Source organism: Triturus cristatus, chromosome 3_1, assembly GCF_964204655.1.
Source record: "Triturus cristatus chromosome 3_1, aTriCri1.1, whole genome shotgun sequence".
Classification (NCBI taxonomy): domain Eukaryota; kingdom Metazoa; phylum Chordata; class Amphibia; order Caudata; family Salamandridae; genus Triturus; species Triturus cristatus.
Window position 1 is genome coordinate 867,998,711 of NC_140583.1, and position 18,727 is coordinate 868,017,437.

Genomic DNA, 18,727 nt, shown 5'->3' on the forward strand with positions numbered 1-18,727 from the left:
GAAATTGTAGATTTACTGGCCTGAAGCCTTATCTGGACTCAGATGCACTCTTATCACATTTTATAAAATATTATTCACAAGTTGTAATACAATAACAAGTTATTCTATATTATGTTGATTTGTCTCCTTAGCAAGGCGATAATGAGGTATAGCTGATCACAGGCCTTAATAAAAGAGCAGCATTTTAAGACTTTTTCTATCAGATGGCTAGGACAAAGCTGAAATTCTTTAAGTAGCTTGTTCAAGAGGTTTGGGGCACAGAGAGAGAAGGAATGGACCCAACACAAGCTCTACTGTACCTGGGAACTTGCAGAATTAGCGATTATAGGATCAAAGAGTTCTCTAAAGAAGAAATCCCTTTATCCAGTACGAGATGAAATCTGGAGTTGTGCTATATCGAAAACTATGCAGAGAGTTTTGAAGATAATGTGCTGTTGGGTCAGGAGCTAATGCGGAGCTTCTGAATTGAACTGGTGGAACTAACCATATGGGCTCCAACAAGCTAATCAAACCAATTGATTTCAAATGGATGCTAAATGATTAAGAAAGGAAGATTTTATGTTGAGAAAGAGACTTTTGTAATACTCTGATCTCATGCGAATAATTGCTGAGATAGCCATGCTTCAACTTTCTTGAGTGAGATCCATCGGATGAAGTTGACGAAGGTGGGAGGTGCATGATGGCGTAATGGCAGACACCTGTTAGTCAAATTGCAAAGCGAAGCCAATTATTTTCACAAGATCTTTGACCGTTTTAGAAGGTAAAAGGCAAGGACCAAAGGAAGTAGGCCAGAAAGAGAGTTGCCATACCTGTTGGTCAGTGCCTGAGATAAGAATCTCCATCCAGTCCAATATGAGCCTGAGCCAGGGCTGGCTCATTCATAAGTCGACAGCTGTAAGGCAGTTCTAAAGGCACTGGGCATCATTTGAGTTAAAACGTAGTTTAAACAGTAACTGAGTAACATTCGTAATTCTGAACAAAGCAACTAGGAGTCGCATATAGACATTAAACAGATAGAATGAATGGGATAAACCCTCAGGGACAGCACATTTGAGATGTTTAATTATACTCACTTTCTGCCTCCTTATTCACTCTAAAAAAGATTTTAATTACTTGTAACCTTACTATGTAATGTGATATTTATTGATCAATCGTCTTTTGTATACTTACAGTAATAAAACACCTCAAACGAGGTGATAAATGATTCGCAATGTGGAAGGGTTACGCTGGGAACTCCTTCCGTTTTTAGGTCTCGGCTAGCGAAGGCTGCGCTTGCGCAGTCTCGCTCGCGAGATATAATGACTTGGAGAAGAGGGGCTTGAACCCGCCCCTCTTCTCCCCTCTTCTCCATTGGCTGGCCTCTTGAATGCTGGCCAGCCATTGGAGAAGAGGTTCGTCACTCCGAACAGGCCCCGTCCTTTTCAGATTCGGGGGCGTGTTTTTTGCAACTTTTCTAATTATCTCCTCCAGCCAATGGCAAGAGGAGAACACGCCCCCGAATCTGAAATCGCCGCTGCCTTTCTCCGAGGCATTTCTGCTTCGCCTCGGAGAAAGGCAGTGGTGTGCTTGTTTTCTGCCAGGGGACAGGAAGCCGAGCACACACCGGGCAGCTGGTAATACACGGACAGTAAAGCAGGCGACATTTTTTGTACCCCTTAAAACCAGAAATACTTCAAAATTAACCGCCTCGCCCGCGCCACCCTGCTTTGCTTCTTAAGACCCACCATGTCACATTACATTCACGTCCCTCCTGGCTCCCCCGACGTGCCCAGGATGAACCTGACTGTAGATGAGCGCGGGTGCCGCGAAGGAGCGATGCGGCTGCTTAAGGAGCTGAGGCCACATTGGAAGCCGGAGGAAGTGACCACGCAGGTAAAAAAAAAATACAAACTATTCGCCGCGGACTAAAACGCAGGGGGTGAACCAGCAGCCCGTTGGATATTTCGAGTTGGGTTACGTGTAAACTGGAAGTCTCGGGCACAACCAGATTAGGGGCGCCACGCCCATCCCCCAGCAACCACAGCGAAGTGTCTACTTGGAGGCCCCACCTCTCAAGTTTGCAGCACGCATGTATAGGCAGCGACAGAGTATTTTTTTAAATCATTGTTTTTTTATTTTGTCAAAGGCAATTGTAGAATAATAATAATCTATCCTCCACCGTGGAAACGTTATCAATTTTAACCCGTTTTTGTAAAAAATATTTAGTCATTTATCCGGAAGCACCGTCTAGAGGGTACGTGTAAAAAAAAAACTGTAAAATGTAAGATTAAAGACGGATGCGGTTTCTAATAGTAATGACTCGGTGTAGCGGGCCGACTAGCAATATTATGGGCGTGTGAGGCCAGTGAAAAGGAACTGTGCTTTCACTTCCGCCTTAGTAACACGTTGGACGGTGACGTCTTCTTAAAGCCCCAGCCGTGTCTTGGTGTCGATCCCCGTTGTGTTGAAAAACGTTTACTGTGTATGAAGTGGCATGTTTTCAATGTATTACGTGTTAAATCACTTTTAAATCCCCGAACTCCGTCCCGATCGTGGGTGCTGGTAGCAATGTGAATGTAATGTATTTTGGTCCAGTAGCCTCAGCACCATTTTGTTAGTTATTTTGCAACCATCCGATAAACGAAACGCTTTTATCTAACATAAAGACTAACCACCCTACCTAATTGGACTCTTTTATGGGTACTGGACTAAGGATTTTGTCAAGTGTTGCCGCCAAATTGTACTTTTTGTTGTATTTTTTTTTATACCTGTAGCAATGCTTGATGCTGAAATGCAAAACCACAAGCAGATTCTTTGTGTTTTTTTTAATTCTGATGCCTAATAATCGTACATCGCTCCCCACAGACATGGCTGGCGCTAGGCACTTTAATTACCTGCTGATTTGCAGCAGAATGGTTCTCATGTTGTCCATTTAAGGATGTATGCCATAGATGTTGCAGTAAGCTATTTTACTGGATTGTCGTATTGGGGTAAGATACATTCTCTTTTATTTATATGGGGCTGTTTTAAAGCGCGGGCTTATTTCCAAAAGAGACTCGAAGAAACGCTAGAACCACCTTATTTATTTATTTTATTTAAGCGTTTTATATAGTGCTGGCAAGACCCAAAGGTATCCGAGCTATTGGCATTGCTCATGACATTATTTTTGTTTATGTTTTTTTAAAGCATGTAAAGAAACGGCATTATTATTTACAATGTCAATAGCTTAATCAGTGTGTGTGTAGGTGGCTCTGTGTGTGGGTGCAAATGCAATAGGTCTCGCATTTGAGAGTAATTAAGCTATTGCATTGTAAATAACAATGCCGTTTCTTTAAATGTTTTAATAACAAAAACATAAACAAAAATAATGTCATGAGCAATGCCAATAGCTCTAACTTTACCAATGCCGAGACCATTGCATTGTAAATGCTTGTTACATTTATGTTGGGCAACCTCGGGCGTGGGGGGAGGGTGGGCGTGTTTGAGCAGCGAGTTCCCTCCTCCCAATCTCTTCCAAACAAGTAACATTTTTAAAGCAGCACTGGTTCATGTAAGGAAGACAAGCTGTTTTTTGAAAAAAGGTAGGCATTTGGGAATACAAACACAGGGATGGTAGTATGCTGTTCCTTACAGGCCACCATTCTTGACTGTAGCCAATCACACGGGAGTCTTAAATAGCAACCTGACTAATTAATATTCATTAGGCAGGTCGTTCTGCAACCTCTGTGACTGGAGATCTTGCAACCTATTAGTACATAGGTCGCATTGTAAATTTAGTGACAGGCAGCAAAAGATTGGTGCACAATTTGCAGTCACTCTTTGGATCTGCCTCTGTGGACATCTGGCCCTGGAGGACGGAGGAAGGGGTCAAATGGTTTACAAAAGTATTTATGATGCGATGCCATTATAGATGACAATTAGTCTTCTAGAAAAATATAAAAGTTTACATTTTTGATTCAGGCCTGCTACATTGCATTGTGATATAGTCACATTTGAAAAGCGCTTCATACCCTGACAAAGCACCAAAGGGCTTTTGGAGGATAGGTGGCAAGCTAGTAAGCTTCTTTAGTTTGTGTGGGTTTATAGTGTAGCCTATATGGGAAATGTTTTGAAGTCATGCGTGACTGCCAGAGCATTTTACACTCCCAAGATGCTGCACATAATTATTGTGGATGACTTGGGCAGATGCTCGCGATACAAAAAAAGAACGAATAGATCCTTAATCTTGTATGTGGATTTAGTCACGTTTCCTTTTTGGAAAGAGCTAATTGACACAATAAATATAATTATTTGCTGACCAAATCCGCAAAGTGACTTCTTACTTCTTGCTTGATGTGTTTTGCTGTGTGAGAAAAACGTAGGCTTGTGCAAACTTTGATGCAAGGATGCGTTCAGAGCGAAAAATAGTGCAATAAAGCAAAAGTATCACAAATTTTAGCACAATCGTGAAAAATGTTTACCTCAAATGATGCATAGCCAAGCAAGGTGGCGTAATGCCATAATTTGGGGAATTTACGTAACAAGCATACTACGAAATTCCATAAATTACGATTATTTCTCTGGCCTTCTGCTTCAGGGACTTTTCTTTGCTGCTCCCTAACTCTGACAGCATAGTCACACTGCACCGGACGGTCAAATCTCTCATTGATACGGCTTAGATCAGATCGCTCCTTGCGGCTCTTGACTATCGGATCACCACTTTGCTAATCAGCAGCCAGCAGTCTCAGTGTTGAGGCCTCGGGCTGCTTGGAAGGAGCTTTGGTGGACCAGTGCCCTTTGACCCCCCTGGCGTGAGTCTCGGTCGCCATTCTTTTCTACTGAGCTCTACGCTCTTGGGGAGCCGGGTGGGGCAGAGTACTGGCCAGTGTTCTTCAACGTGGCTGGGATAGTGAGAGGGCCACAGAGATCTAGTGAGCTTGTTTGCCCTAAGTCTTCCATGTAAGGCTTTACCTTCGATAGTGCTACCGGCAGAAGTCTTGCTTTATATGTAACTTAATCCTGAACACCTGTTGGTGGAGGTAACAGTACTCCAATCGACTTGGGAGAAGGTAAGTGATGATGAGCAGATGATTCTGCTATAATGATGATGAAAACGCTGCCTTTGCTTCCTCTCCACTTGTGGAGTGAGAAGTTTTTAAGGTAGTTACTAGGGGGCACTGCTTGTTGGAATCTGCAGGGGTCCAGGAGATGCTGCTGTGGGATATTGTCATTCATCCTATGTCTCTGGCGCATTTGAGGATATGGTCTCCGTTCCTGAAATGTAGAAGGTGCGTTACTATGGAATGAGGCACCCCACCAGGAGGTGGTGAGCTGGTGGGAACCCTATGGGATCTTTCCAGGGCAAAGAAGGGGGACAACCCCTTTGGTTCTACTTTGGTTCTACTTTCTCCCATAGCCATATTTCAAGAAAGGCCACCATGTGTGCACACTCTGATCTCATAGGCACACTTACCACCCAGATTTTATTCCTGCAGACACAACCCTCAGAGTCCTCCAAACAGGCCTTAAGAACACAAACGTGGCCCACCACCTCCTCCTATTGGGTTGTCAGATCCTGAGTCATGAGGACCAGTTCCCTCAAGGTAAGTTGAGTACCGACAATGCATTACCCCACCTTATGGTGATCAGCCAGTAGGAGGCCGCAATCAACCATCACTGAATAAATGTTGTGTTCAAGGGTGTCTTTTGAGTCCTTAATAGCCAAAACGATTGAAGTCCAACTTGTCCTGCAGGACCAGCACTGTATTTGGGTGTTTGCAAGCCCCTTTACTAGTCACAGGAGATTTTTATGGGCCCGACCATTGCCCTCCTTCCCGTGACCAGGGCGTGTCATGACTTTAGAGAAGGGGGGATGAAAACAAAGAGGGAATAAAAACCAGCCACTAGAAGTATCTGGGGCAGTAGCAACCATCAGTAGCAGAGAGAACAGCCACGTACCCACACCTTGTCTCACCATCCAAGACTGCCCTGGGGAGAGCCTTCAGTCAGGGGGAGCAGCACGGTTACCGCCAGTCGTGGGGAGCAGGATGGTACCGCCAGATAAGGGCACATGCTAGAATACTCACACAGGGGATCGTGGGCAATAAAATAAATGTTGAACAGCAGGCAGCGACCGCCTGATCTCCCAGAAATGTCGACTCCCAGTGGTATAGCATCACAGCCTCTGCAGCACAGCGGTCCGGCAGGGCCCTGGTAAAAGCTGTAATGGAGAAAGGTCATACAGGAAGCAAATCTCCAGCGGGGCAAAGAGTTCGAGAGGGCTCACAGGCAGCAGAGAGAGTGCACACGTAGCAATAAAGAAGCAGTCATAAGGACACCTCCACCGTACCCAGACTAAGGACACTCAGATAACCCCAGATTGGCCCCACAGTCGCCATCAGGGCAGGGCCACTGCTCGCAGACAGAGGAGCTGGTAAACATCCCCTCTGGGAGGTAGGGTAGTGCAGATTAAGATACCAAAGATCCCCCAGGGCCCCCCAGATCACAGGAATGTAACAGGAGTCATACATGGGGGGCTGCCTCCTCTGTGTGGCATCAGACTTCAGGCTACGCAGAGAGCCACAGCCACCTCACGGAGTCCGCTCAGCTCTCTCCCAGGCCACAGCAGAATGGAGAGGCCACCAGTCCGGGGACGGCACCGGAGGTCTCGTAGGCTGCCTGGGAGAGTCAAGGAGTGTGAAGCTCAGGCCGGTAAGCAGACGGCAGGCTCCAACCCCCCAAAAGGATTACATCTCAACGTGCAACAGAAAAGTGGCTTTCTGGCATGACAAGAGAATCGGTTCAAGCTCTTGAATTTCTGCCAACTGCTGTAATAAAGTAAATCTCCGAATCACCCTCAAAGTGTCATCGGAGTAACAGACAGGATAATCTGCTCATGCTCTTTAGCCTTCAGGCTGCAACAGTAGAACCGAAAACCCCACCAGACATAGAAGAAACTTTGCATAACACATTACGAACAAAACAAAAGGAATCATTACTTTACCACCATTGACAAGTCCAGAGTAGAAATCGCTACCTACTAAATACAAACGTCTTTGGTCCAGCAAGTAATGGATTGAATAATGACATATTAACTCAAATATCGAATGGCACTGCTTCTATAGTACAATCATTAAATGATCCCAACATGGTTATCCCGAATGTGGCCTGTCCAGAGGGTCAGGAAACTATCAACCCTCTAAGCGATAGTCCACAAATTTACAATGCCACCTTAGGAAAAGCAAGCCCTTAATAGGATGTATCTAGTTACAATGAAGAGCTAACTAAAAAATCGACTCAACACAGTTACTCATTTGAAAAATGAAATTAAGTGAAGAGTAGCTGTTCGCAATAACTCTTTTCAAATAGATTTCTGTCCAATTTAGGACTTGGCAGGATTTTTGAACCGTTAACAAATATTGAAAATAATACAACTCAAATATTTAAACCATACTGTCAAGTGACCTAAATAGCATTCAATATAGACACAAGAATGGGTAAATAGTTCACTCGTAAAAAATGGAACTCTCCAAGCAGTGACACAACAATACTGAAACACAGTAACAGTTTGTTGGGATGGGGGTTCACTCTTAAATCAGCTGAGCCCAAAAACTACCTGCATATTTCGTACAAAGAATGCAGCATTTAGTCAACTACCATTATTTTATGGGCAAGATACCATATTACCTTACGTGATTGAGAACCTCATTATTTCCACCAACGAGAAGCATTACTCAGGCAGGAACATGTATGTTCCTACAGTCACAGACAGCACTAACTTACAGAAGTACAGCCATAAAGGGTCCTCTATCATTAAATAAGTCAATACAACTGAATATTCCTCATATCGACCTTTTTAAAGATGCACCTGTCATAGATCAGCCAAAGATGTGTTCCTGGAACATCTCAGGTATGGATTTGAGCAACTGAGTAAGAGCGATAATGAAAGGTCTTTCTTAAATACTTTTCATAATATTTGTCATCAGGAGGAATGGAAAACAGACGCAATTAAACTCCAGTTGTTCTCTAGCTTTAATTCACCAGCAACTAAAGGCCAAATGGGTAGGCCTAGTGGCTCCCTATCATCACATACAATCTGTAATCTGAACGTGATTATTCATACAATTAGTTTTATCTCAAAAACCATAATCGCTGTCTGGTTGAAGTTCTGTTGGAATTCCTCGATACATCTTATTAACATGTACATCTCTTCTAAACAAATCAAAAACAGACAACTGTTTATTACTTGAACAAATGTAAACTTTGTGCAACTTAATAACCTATACAGCTCTAATAAGGGGTGATTTCACTAACAACGTATTTCTTCCATACAAAGATGATGACGACAAAGACATAGCAAATTGCAATTAAATTATCCCAGAAACCATTTTTAAAATAGCTAAACGGGTCCGTCAAACTAATAAGTACTTCACTCCATGATTTAGGCTTTGACTAATTAAACGGGAGACCTGCAAATTATCAACCTGCACAATTCACTTGTTTCCCCTGTCTTTTTGCTTCTGACCTCCTGGTTTTTGTGGTATTCTGGATATTGTTTGTGCTGGCTTAGTGTTTCTGTGCACTTTAATACTGCTGACCAGTACTAAAGTGCACGTGCTCATACTGTAAATTGTGTTGATGGATTGGTGTTTCCATGATTCTGATATTTGATTTACTAGTATGCCCCCAGTACAGTGCATTGTGTGTGCCCAGGGCCTGTAAATCAAATGTTATTAGTGGGCTTGCAGCACTGGTTGTGCCACACACACAAGTAGTCTTTCAATGGTGTCTCAAACCTGCCACTGCAGTGTTTTCATGCAGATTTCACTGTCATGTTGACCTGGCAAGTGCACCCACTTGCCAGGCCCAAACCATCCCTTTTCTTACATGTTAGGTGCCCCTCAGGTAGGCCAAGGTACCCCCCTGGGCAGGGCACAGTGTATGCGAAAGGTAGGACATGTACTGGTGTGTGTGACATGTCGTGATAATGAAATACTGCTGATTTTGTTTTCACTATTGAAAGGCTATGTGTACCATAGGTTAACATGGGAGTTGTTTTGTACCATCTCACAAGCATAACTTTCCAATGGGAAAAGAGAGAGAAGTGAAGTTTAGGCTTCCTGAACTTAGAATTAAAAGATACATCTTTTAGCAAAGATGATTTTTATGTTGTGTGTTTGAAAATGCCACTTTCAGAAAGTGGGCATGCTCTTGCTTAACCATCCTGTGTGCCTCTACCATTTGTGTATTCACCATCTGGGTTCAGAGTGACAGGAGCAGGGATGTGCATTCACACTAGACAGACACAAGGGGCGGTTGAGGTGTACCCTGCCTTTCCTGGGTGACTCATAGCCAGGCTGAATAGACCTGACTGCATTTAGAGTAGTGGGAGGAGTTGCCACTTGCACCTGAATGGACTGTGGCTGTCTTTCACAAAGCTGTCTCACCCTCCTGGAGTGAACCTGGCCTGAGCTGGTTTATGTATGCCAGTGTATCTTTGTTTGTGCTAACTTCAGGAAATGTGGTATAAATAGTGGGGCCCTGACCCAAGAACTTTAGAACTCTTTTGGATCACAGAACCTACCAAGAGGAAGAACTGGAGAAGCTGTGAGGAGGGACTACCACTTTGCTGTGTGCTTCGCTGTGTTGGCCTGCAGTAGCTGCTTCTATCGTGGGCAGAGAAAGGACTGGACTGAACTTTCTGAACTTCTTTATGAGTGTCTCTAAGGGATAGAGGTTGAGCTTGCCACTGTTCAAGAAGTCTTAGGAACAACAAAGACTTCAAGTTCATCTGCTACCAGCATTGGGAACTGTGTGTTTTGTGCTGTAACAGAAGAAAAAACAACCCGATGCTGTCAACAACGCCGCTGCTTGCTCCGTGGCCTGAGGCACCGCTGAAGGCACTGCCGCAATTTGCACCACAACCCTGGTATCCCCGACAACGATGCAACACCATCACCTACATCACTGCCCGCACCGTGACCTGTAGACCCCTTTTGTGGAGAACACAGAACTGCTCAAAGATGACATCAACGCCGCTGCCTGCACCGTTATTTGGGGGCACAGTTTGTAAGTTACACGACACACCGCCGCATCCCACACCGCAGCCTTCGCCCACCACCAGTGCCATTGGCCCAGTTCATCCGCTGACAGCAGTGCTGCAACAACGATGCTGCTGCTACCTTACAGTGGCCTGCCAGCACTGCGACGAGCACTACCCCACTTCGCACTGCAGCCCTGGTCTCACCGACGCTGCTGGATGCTGTCACCGAGCCACTGCCTGCACTGTGACCTGAGGACACCACACCGCTGCACTTCGCACTGCAGCCCCGACGCGGGCGCTCCCGCCTTCAACTGCACAGAGTTCGATCTTCAACTCGTGTGACTTCAAAGGCCTGATGACTCCTGCACTGACCTCCGGAATCGATGACGCTGGCTCTTCGCAGCTCACAGAGAGGTCCCCAACGCCCTACATTTCTGCATGTACTGTTCGCGGGCAGCAGCGTCCAGTGCAGGTAAGCGCAGTGGGGCGGGGTGAGGAGGATGTTGAAAGACGACGGAATAGGGTCAATTAAATAAATGAATAACTCCTATTCAGTCGTCAATCGACATCCCCTCTCCCGCAGCACCCTGCCCCACTGTGCTTACCTGCACCGGTCACTTATGTTTGCAGGTCTTCCCGACACTGTAGGGGGCCCGCGGCGCCGCGGTCAGCCAGAACTGTTGTATTTGTTTGTTCATGACGCCGTGAATAGCCCCGGTAGCAGCTATCGAATTCAAGGGACTGGTTTTAAAGTCTATTTTTGCCTTATGAGTAGTTTAAATAACTGTATGTTGGATTCTTATTGTTTTGGTCTTGTTCTAACCAGATAAATATTGGCTATTTTTCTAAAACTGGTGTGGTGTCCTTTTGTTGTGTTTTCACTGTATTACTGTTTTTTATGTGCAAATGCTTTACACACTGCCTCTGAGATAAGCCTGACTGCTCGTGCCAAGCTACCAAAGGGGTGACCAGGGTTTTTTTCAGAAGTGTAACTCCCTTATCCTGACTAGGAAGAAGGGTCCCTACTTGGACAGGTTAACAACATGCCAACTAGAGACCCCCATTTCTAACAACTGACCAAGTCAATGCAGTCACCACCATATGCTTCCATACCCTGAAGATGCTGAGGAAGATTTTCAAATGTCTCCCAACCAGCACCCGGAAAACTGTCACTCACACCCTGGTCACATGCAGGCTGAAATATGGGAACACCGTCTATGCCAGGATCAATAAAAAAAATCAACAGAACGCTGTAGACCATTCAAAACTCAGCAGCAAGAATCAGTCTCAACCTCCCACGCCACACTCACATCACATCACACCACACCTAAAGGGAGCTCCACTGGCTCCCCATTCACAAACAAGCACTGTTCAAACTCCTCACTCACACTTTCAAGGCCCTACAAAACACTGGCTCAACATACCTCAACAATCACATCTGCTTCCAGACACCCCCGGTCGTCTGGACTCCTACTTGTGCAAATCCCAACCATATGGAAAATAAGATCCAGCAGTTGAGCTTTCTCCTGCATCACTCCTAAAGCATGGCATGACCTGTTGTACATCAGAGCCTCCTTCTCATTTATTGAATTCCACAACAGCCCGAAGACTGGGCTTTTCGAGTAGCCCTACTAGGCCCTAGGTGTTGCTAAACTCACATCTGCTCAGGGCCAGGATATCCTCCCAGGTGATAGTGCTCTGTACAAATCTGCATAACTACGCTAATGGATATCATAACTATTATTATATGGATTGCCATTCAGCTAGTAACAATATTTTAAAATGTATCATCAAGAGCGAACTCACTAGACAAAACTAGTGTTGATTGAAGACAGTTTAACCAAAATTTTATCTTCTAACAAAATGCCTGATTTGACAGAATTATTAAGATCCAAGAACAGCTCACAAACAGCTTGATTTCTTTTCAGTATCGACTCTGAGAAGGCATACAAATTTATTAGCGTATAAAAATAGTAATTAGGTAACACATTCTTATGTTTTTGTCTGGAAGCAGATGTGATTATATTTTTCATCAACAATATAGGATATATAGCATAACTGCAAAAGCAAATAAAGATTTTTAATGTTTTGGATTGTTGTATCTTCCTTGTAATCAATCTGATGGATCTTGAAACCAATTCGACAAAGGCTAACCCCAATTTGTCACCTTTGTAAGACCATCACTTGTGTACCTTAAATGGTGAAAAGGTTTGTCACTGATATCTTTCGACTAGATGGTCTGCCTCAAGCTATAGTTTCCTGCCAAGGTTCCCACTAGGTATCTTATTTTTGAAAGCTTGATGTTCAACGTTAAATATCCAACAGTGTCTGCCATATGGATTCCATCCCCAGACCAATGGAATTCAATACTTACACTGCTTCTGTAACACAGAACACTCAACACAACTGTCTGGAGTCCGTAAGCCTTGCAGAATTTATCTAAAGCAATGTTACAAATTGCAAAAATCAAGCGGCTCCTTTTTTTTGTCTCCAAGGGTTCATCCTCATGCCTTCCAGACCTACCTCATCTGATTCCTATGGTTCCCCCGCCTCTGACCTTGTTGAAAAGTTGCAAGAACAAAGGGAAAAGATCATAAAAACCCTTAATCTTTCTAAACAGAATGAAAAGAGCTGTAGATAATCGCAAAAACTAGCCCCTAAATTTCAACCTGGCAAGAAGGCTTGGTTGTCTTCTAAATTTCTGCCCTTCGAACAACTGCCTACTGGCTTGAGACCACATTTCGTTGGCTCCTTTACTTCAGCAAACAAGTAAACAGAGTTTGTCTTCTGATTCCTGGAAGGTACTTCTGACCATCCGTGTTTCACAACTCAAACCATATGTTCCAGACTCTTTAATCGTTTATCTCCTCCTCTTCCAATAATTGTCAATAATCATCCTGAATATGAGGCCAGTGAAATCTGCGATTCCTGAGACTTTCAGAAGCAATTGCCATTTTCGGTGTAGTGGAAAAGATATCCACCTAGTGAAAGATCTTGGGTTCCAAAGCCATCCTCTCATGCACCAGCTTTACCCTGACATTTTTACAACTGAGTTGCTGACAAGCCAAGTGCTCCAGAAGGGGGGCATACTGCTACATTATTGCACAACTCACCACATGGGTTGTAGTTGTGGGGTTGCCACTCTGTGCTTATCTACATATTTGCTGGACACCACTGCGTGTTACATGGCCTATGGCCTGGGGCAAAGCACGGTCAACAAGTAGAATTCTGTATGTGCATCTGCTCTTTTCTCCATTGGTGTAGTCTCAGATTCGGGGTTCGCATCATATCAGACATACAGGTGCCATCTTGTTTTGTCCTTGTGAAAACCTAGGGCTGCATAACATTGCTGAGGATTCACAAAGGCAGGACGCAAGACATGCCATACAAACTAGTCTCTGCAGTTAACAACACCTTTCATCAGTTTGGGTATAAAACTTACCAATGCAAGATGGCGACACTTCCTATGTTTCAGGTTCCTGCTTCATGTTATACTTCTATAAAAGATAACGTCTTCCACTCCTCTCTGTGTCACTATGCCGTCAGAGATGGTTTTTCACCTGCTGGAATTCCTGATTCTGAACTTCCACTTCTGAAGAGAGTTTTGTAAGTTCCTCTTGTTGACTAACTTTGCCTTGGGGCTTGCCTCTGTTCAGATGTATTTTCTACCATAACTTTCCTGTTGGAAGTTTTTATGCCATTCAGCTCTTTTCTTCCTAAAGGTGGATCATCTCTGCAGACACTTATTACTAACATATGACTTTGTCATGAGGAGTATTTCGGCTTCTCTGAGAAATCGCCCCTACCTCGGGGATACCAGAACTTGTCAGCTCAAGAGTTCATCGCGTCTAGCTCAGACAGAAACAGGGAAGGTTGAGGAACAATGGAGGAAGTGGAATAAACATTGACAGGAAAGTAATGTCAAGGAGCAGGAGGCAGGGTGATGAAAAGCAATGGAGGAGTATGGCAGAGCAATGAGGAACTGGTGGTGGAAAGTAATGGACGATCTTGGAAATGTGGCAGAGAAATGGAGGAACTGGTAGTGGACAAAATTCAAAAAAAGAGTGAGAATGTATGGAAAAGCAATGGAGGAACTGGGGAGAGCCACACTCATAACAATAAGGAGGGGGTGAAAACCAAACAAGTACACATGAAGAGGGAGTAAAAAAACACCCACACTCCCATTGAGTCCTGAACGAAAAATAAAAAAGTAGTTTCCTGATTGTAAGGAGTGGAAAAATAGAACTCATCCAATGCAAAACACTGTAAAACAGGAATGCTACAGAGAATTGGCAAGGATATTATGTTCTGTCACTACAAGTACATAAATATTCCAATTTCCAAATGTCTTGCAGAAATCCAACATTCAGAATCATGCTATTTATAACACAAAACACTGACAATATTAAAAATGTATGTGGAACTCACTCTTCAGTATTTGAAATGCAGACTGATTCTGTTGGTGATGTCTGCAGCTTCTCCTCACAGTTCTTACTGGTTCTTAATCTTCTATATTTTTTTCTGGCGAGGTGTCCCCGATAAGCTTAAAGAGAAACAGAAATAATAGACATTATTGTCATCATCAGCAGATGTTGTGTTTTGTAAGAGGCATTGGTTTGGTGTCCATTGTGCCACTGGTATGGCCTGCCATTGCTGATGCAGCAAGCAAAGACATTTGTCATCATATATGCTACCAGTGCTAATTATTTTCTTCATGCATTCTCCCAATTTCCTCTGCACCTCCTTTCCTTCTCCACTCCACTCACAAAGAAACCAACTGTAGTGAAGGTGACTATTTCCTACCATGGGTTGTGGGTGAGAGAAGGTGGCTAGATTTCAGACAATGTTTGTAAGATTATTAGGCCTATCGTTCATAAAGATTCTCTGCAAAACATATGCAATCCCTATTTTAGGAAATAAAATCCTTTGAAGAGGAATTGTATGTTATCTGTATAAAGAAGAGACATTTTAATCATGCATAGAAGAACATGTCTATGTTAAGAGACAAGCAAGTGACTTTAAACCTTGAGTCACAATGGGCATTATTTGTTAAAAGGCCATCTTGCATCTGGAAGCTACTGCAGTAGTCTCAATTTAAAGATTTATAGCTACTGTAACCACAGCACAGTCTGTGGTGGTAAGTTAGGAAAATGTTTTTATGAAATTTCTCAAAGTCTCAGGCCCATATTATGGAGACCAGAGCTTTTTATTTTCATGAATGTGTGTTTATATCTTGTCAACATAACACTTTAAGAAGGGAGATGCATTCAGCTGGCTCCTTCTTCTGAGCAATAAAGGTAACTGCCAGGGCTCAGTTCTATTGAGCTATCATGCGCATGAGTAATCTTTTAATTCTCATGTTCCTGCTATAGCTTTTACCTCCTACAAAATTCTCTAAGTTGAACTCTTCCATACCACCACAAGCAAATCAAGATTTTTCTTTATCTATCGCCTCCTGGATTGATCTTCTCTTTCTTAAATGAGCTCATCAAACACATCACATATCACCTCCTTCTCCATTACAAATCTATCCTTTTGGGAGATTGTTATGATGGGTTGAATACATCATCTATCATTTCCAAAATTATATCTTTTTGGTCCTCAACAGCCTCCTTCAACATTTTGCTTACTTACTTATGGTAAAGGCTTTATTCTCAACCTCATTATTGTGGAGACAGCATCAAACCCTTGGACCCTGTGAACTTCAACTGGTCTGATCATCTCCTCATCTTTTTTTTCATTCCAACTCAAATTTTCCTACTTAGAAATAAACAAAAAGAGAATATAATAGGATTTGTGACTATTGCCTTGTGGATGTAGACAACCTGACCTGCTTAATCGCTTTGTCTTTTGTAAAACCACATCCCTCCCATGAGCTCTTTGGGAGAACTCTCAACAACACCAAAACTTCAAAGTGGTTTTCATCTATTCTCATACTCAAAAACTGTTCTTTTAGACGAGTTGAAAGACTGTGGAGGATCACTATAACTCCTCTCCTTCTTGTCCAGCTTAAATTAAAAAGAATACAATTATAAACCCTTCATTCCATCAAAGAGTAGCAATTCTGACTTCTCAAATAAACCTCTTTATAAATCAAAGAAACTGAAATTATCTAATCTCAGGCCAATAACACCTCTCACTATGGCCCTGACCACTTCAGAAGGAATACATGTGTTTTATTCTATAATGCTAAAATTAACAACATTAAACAGGAAATTGATGTCTCTAATATTTCTTCAATTAGGACAGGCATCTTTTTCTCATAACAAGCAAATCCCTCCATAGAGTTCAAACTGTCTGTTATCTTAGTATCAAAACCCTCATCATAGGCTAATCCAGCACCTCCTGCCATTGCCAAAGGCCTTGTTTGAGCTGTTCTCCCTCACTGTCTGGCGCTCACAAATTCCACTCTTCAATGGTGTTGAACTAAACTGCAATAAAGGTGTGTACATCAACCCCATGTGTTTCCATCAATGAATTAACCATATCCAGGAAAATGACTTCTTGGTATGTTTCTGTTAGGGTTCCCAGCAGACACAGCATGTAATTTCCAACATTAAAGGTGATAGGTGGCATACTCTTCTCCTTTTTTGAAAGCCACCTCTATCTTCCCATCCTTTGGATTTAACTGCGGGACTCAACACCATAGACCATGAAATTATTCTGTACACAAACACAGATATGCCACTGTCGTGGGAGGTGTGCCTTTTGGGGCTGTATGTCAGATCTAAAAGAAAATAGAGTTACTTCGAAATTTCGAGACCTAGGTCTCATCACTGCAAAGCGTCTCATAACCAAGAAATGGAAAAATGCAGTCCCCCCGAGATAATTAGCTGGAGGCGTTTATTCACAGCGTGGGCTCAGGCTGAAAGCGCAGCACTGCATAGAGAGGAGATAGCTGGGCTTCGTAAATTTCCCATTGCACAAGATTGGGACGAATTGCTAGTCGCCTTCCAGACTGATAATTCGGCAGCATCAGATGCCACCCTGTTAGCCAATCCTTGACTGACTTACCAGGGCCCCCACCACTCAGCAATGGGGAGTTGCACGCCTCTAAGTCTATAAAGTAGATTTATGTCGCTTCCCCTAGTCTTCACGGATGGCTCCTCATATACCCCTCTTCAGTCCCCGGATGCACAGATCCTCCTCAATAATGACTGCTCTGGCCTGTTATGTGTATTGTGTCTACTATTCATTGGGTGTGCGGATGCGTGGAAGTGTACTGATAATGCACATTAATGTACGGTCCTGTGTGGTTAATACTAACTGCGATTAGTGGGTGGCAGATGTTTCTTTAGATATTTTAAGTTTTAGTTATGTTTGGAATATTTTGGGAAAAATATGATTTGTTGGAATTCACTAGTGGTCGATATGTGCGTTTTGCAATCATTTAAGGTCTTTCTCCTATTAAACAGTGATTTGCCGGTATGATCCAACAGGTTATGTAATGGATGTACCTGGTGCATGCATGTGAGCAATAGCATACCGAGGTACTCGTGCGTATGTTCAAATATGATCTACATGTCAGCATTAAGGAATAGCATAGATGTGTTGTTTCTAAACTGCTATGAAGGTTAATGCTATTCTGCATATGAAATTTGCATCTCTACAATTCGCAGCAGAAAATAACAAAAAACTTTCTTTGTATAGACTCGCACTGTCAGTCATGTCAAATAAGTAAAATACCAATAAAGATATTTAAACAAAAAAAAAGAAGAAATTATTCTGTACACATACAAACAGGAGGGGCATGGAAGAAACCATGGTAGAATGGTTTCAACATTATCTCTCAAAGTAGTCAACTAGTTCAAATTGTCAATTCTAATTCTAATTCTGATCCTCTGTAGTATCCTGCATAGTTCACTTTAAGGTCCATCTTCTTAAACTTTCAATGTTAAATCATTGTGTGAACTCCCTAAAAGTTTTTATATTTTGTGTTAATGATATGCCAATGACGCCCACATATATCTTAAACTGGGCTGCCTTAAATCAATCTCCAAGATTAAATCTTTGCTGCATTCTATCCGCAATGGATGGAACAAAAACCCCTAAGATGCTGTGCTTTAAAGAAAATTAATTTATTTTCCTTACCCTGGAATCTAAAGCAGCAAACAAACCTCTTTGGCTTAAAACCTTAAAGACTTCTAACATTGCTCCTAAACTGACTACGATAGCTAGATCCCGGTGTTTTCGTCTTGATAGCGTCCTAGATCTCAGAGGACACATCCGAGCTAATGGCTAGGTCCATCAGATTCCACCTTCAAACAGTGAAGAATTTAAAATACATCCTCTCCCTCATGATCTGAAACCATGACTACAGTTTTATCCTTTTCACTGTATCCTGAAAAACTGGTTTTTCCCTCTAGGATGTGTTCTTCGTGCTGCTGTCACATTTCTAACCAACTTTAAAAAACATGACCTGGGCCCTCCTTATGAGTTTGCCATTAAATTCCGCTATGTGCAATAATTCCTGTTACCAAACAAATCAGAATTGTGAGCAATGCAATAATTATTGCATCCCCAAGATGAATTTCAGCATGTCAAACCTGTCCATATTTATTAGAGGGAAATTCCTGAAGAAAAACAGGGCATATGTCTTGCCTGCGTCGAATGGTTCTTAGCTGAGGCATGCTGCCACATGATAACTCCACGCTTCACCTACAAAGCTTTACCCCTCATAAAACACAAATAAATCTCCAAGAAGCTACTTTACATCAGGCATAACGA

General features: G+C 42.9%; 1 protein-coding gene across 4 annotated transcripts in view; it reads right to left on the reverse strand.

The window, feature by feature from the left end:
- Positions 1–18,727, reverse strand: part of MYO3B (myosin IIIB) — a 2,253,613-nt gene that overhangs the window by 250,324 nt on the left and 1,984,562 nt on the right. For all 4 annotated transcript variants that reach the window (XM_085645333.1, XM_085645331.1, XM_085645332.1 and 1 more), the window contains one exon: positions 14,429–14,543. In XM_085645333.1, the coding sequence (XP_085501459.1) occupies positions 14,429–14,543 (115 nt within the window). The remainder of the gene's footprint in view (positions 1–14,428; positions 14,544–18,727) is intronic.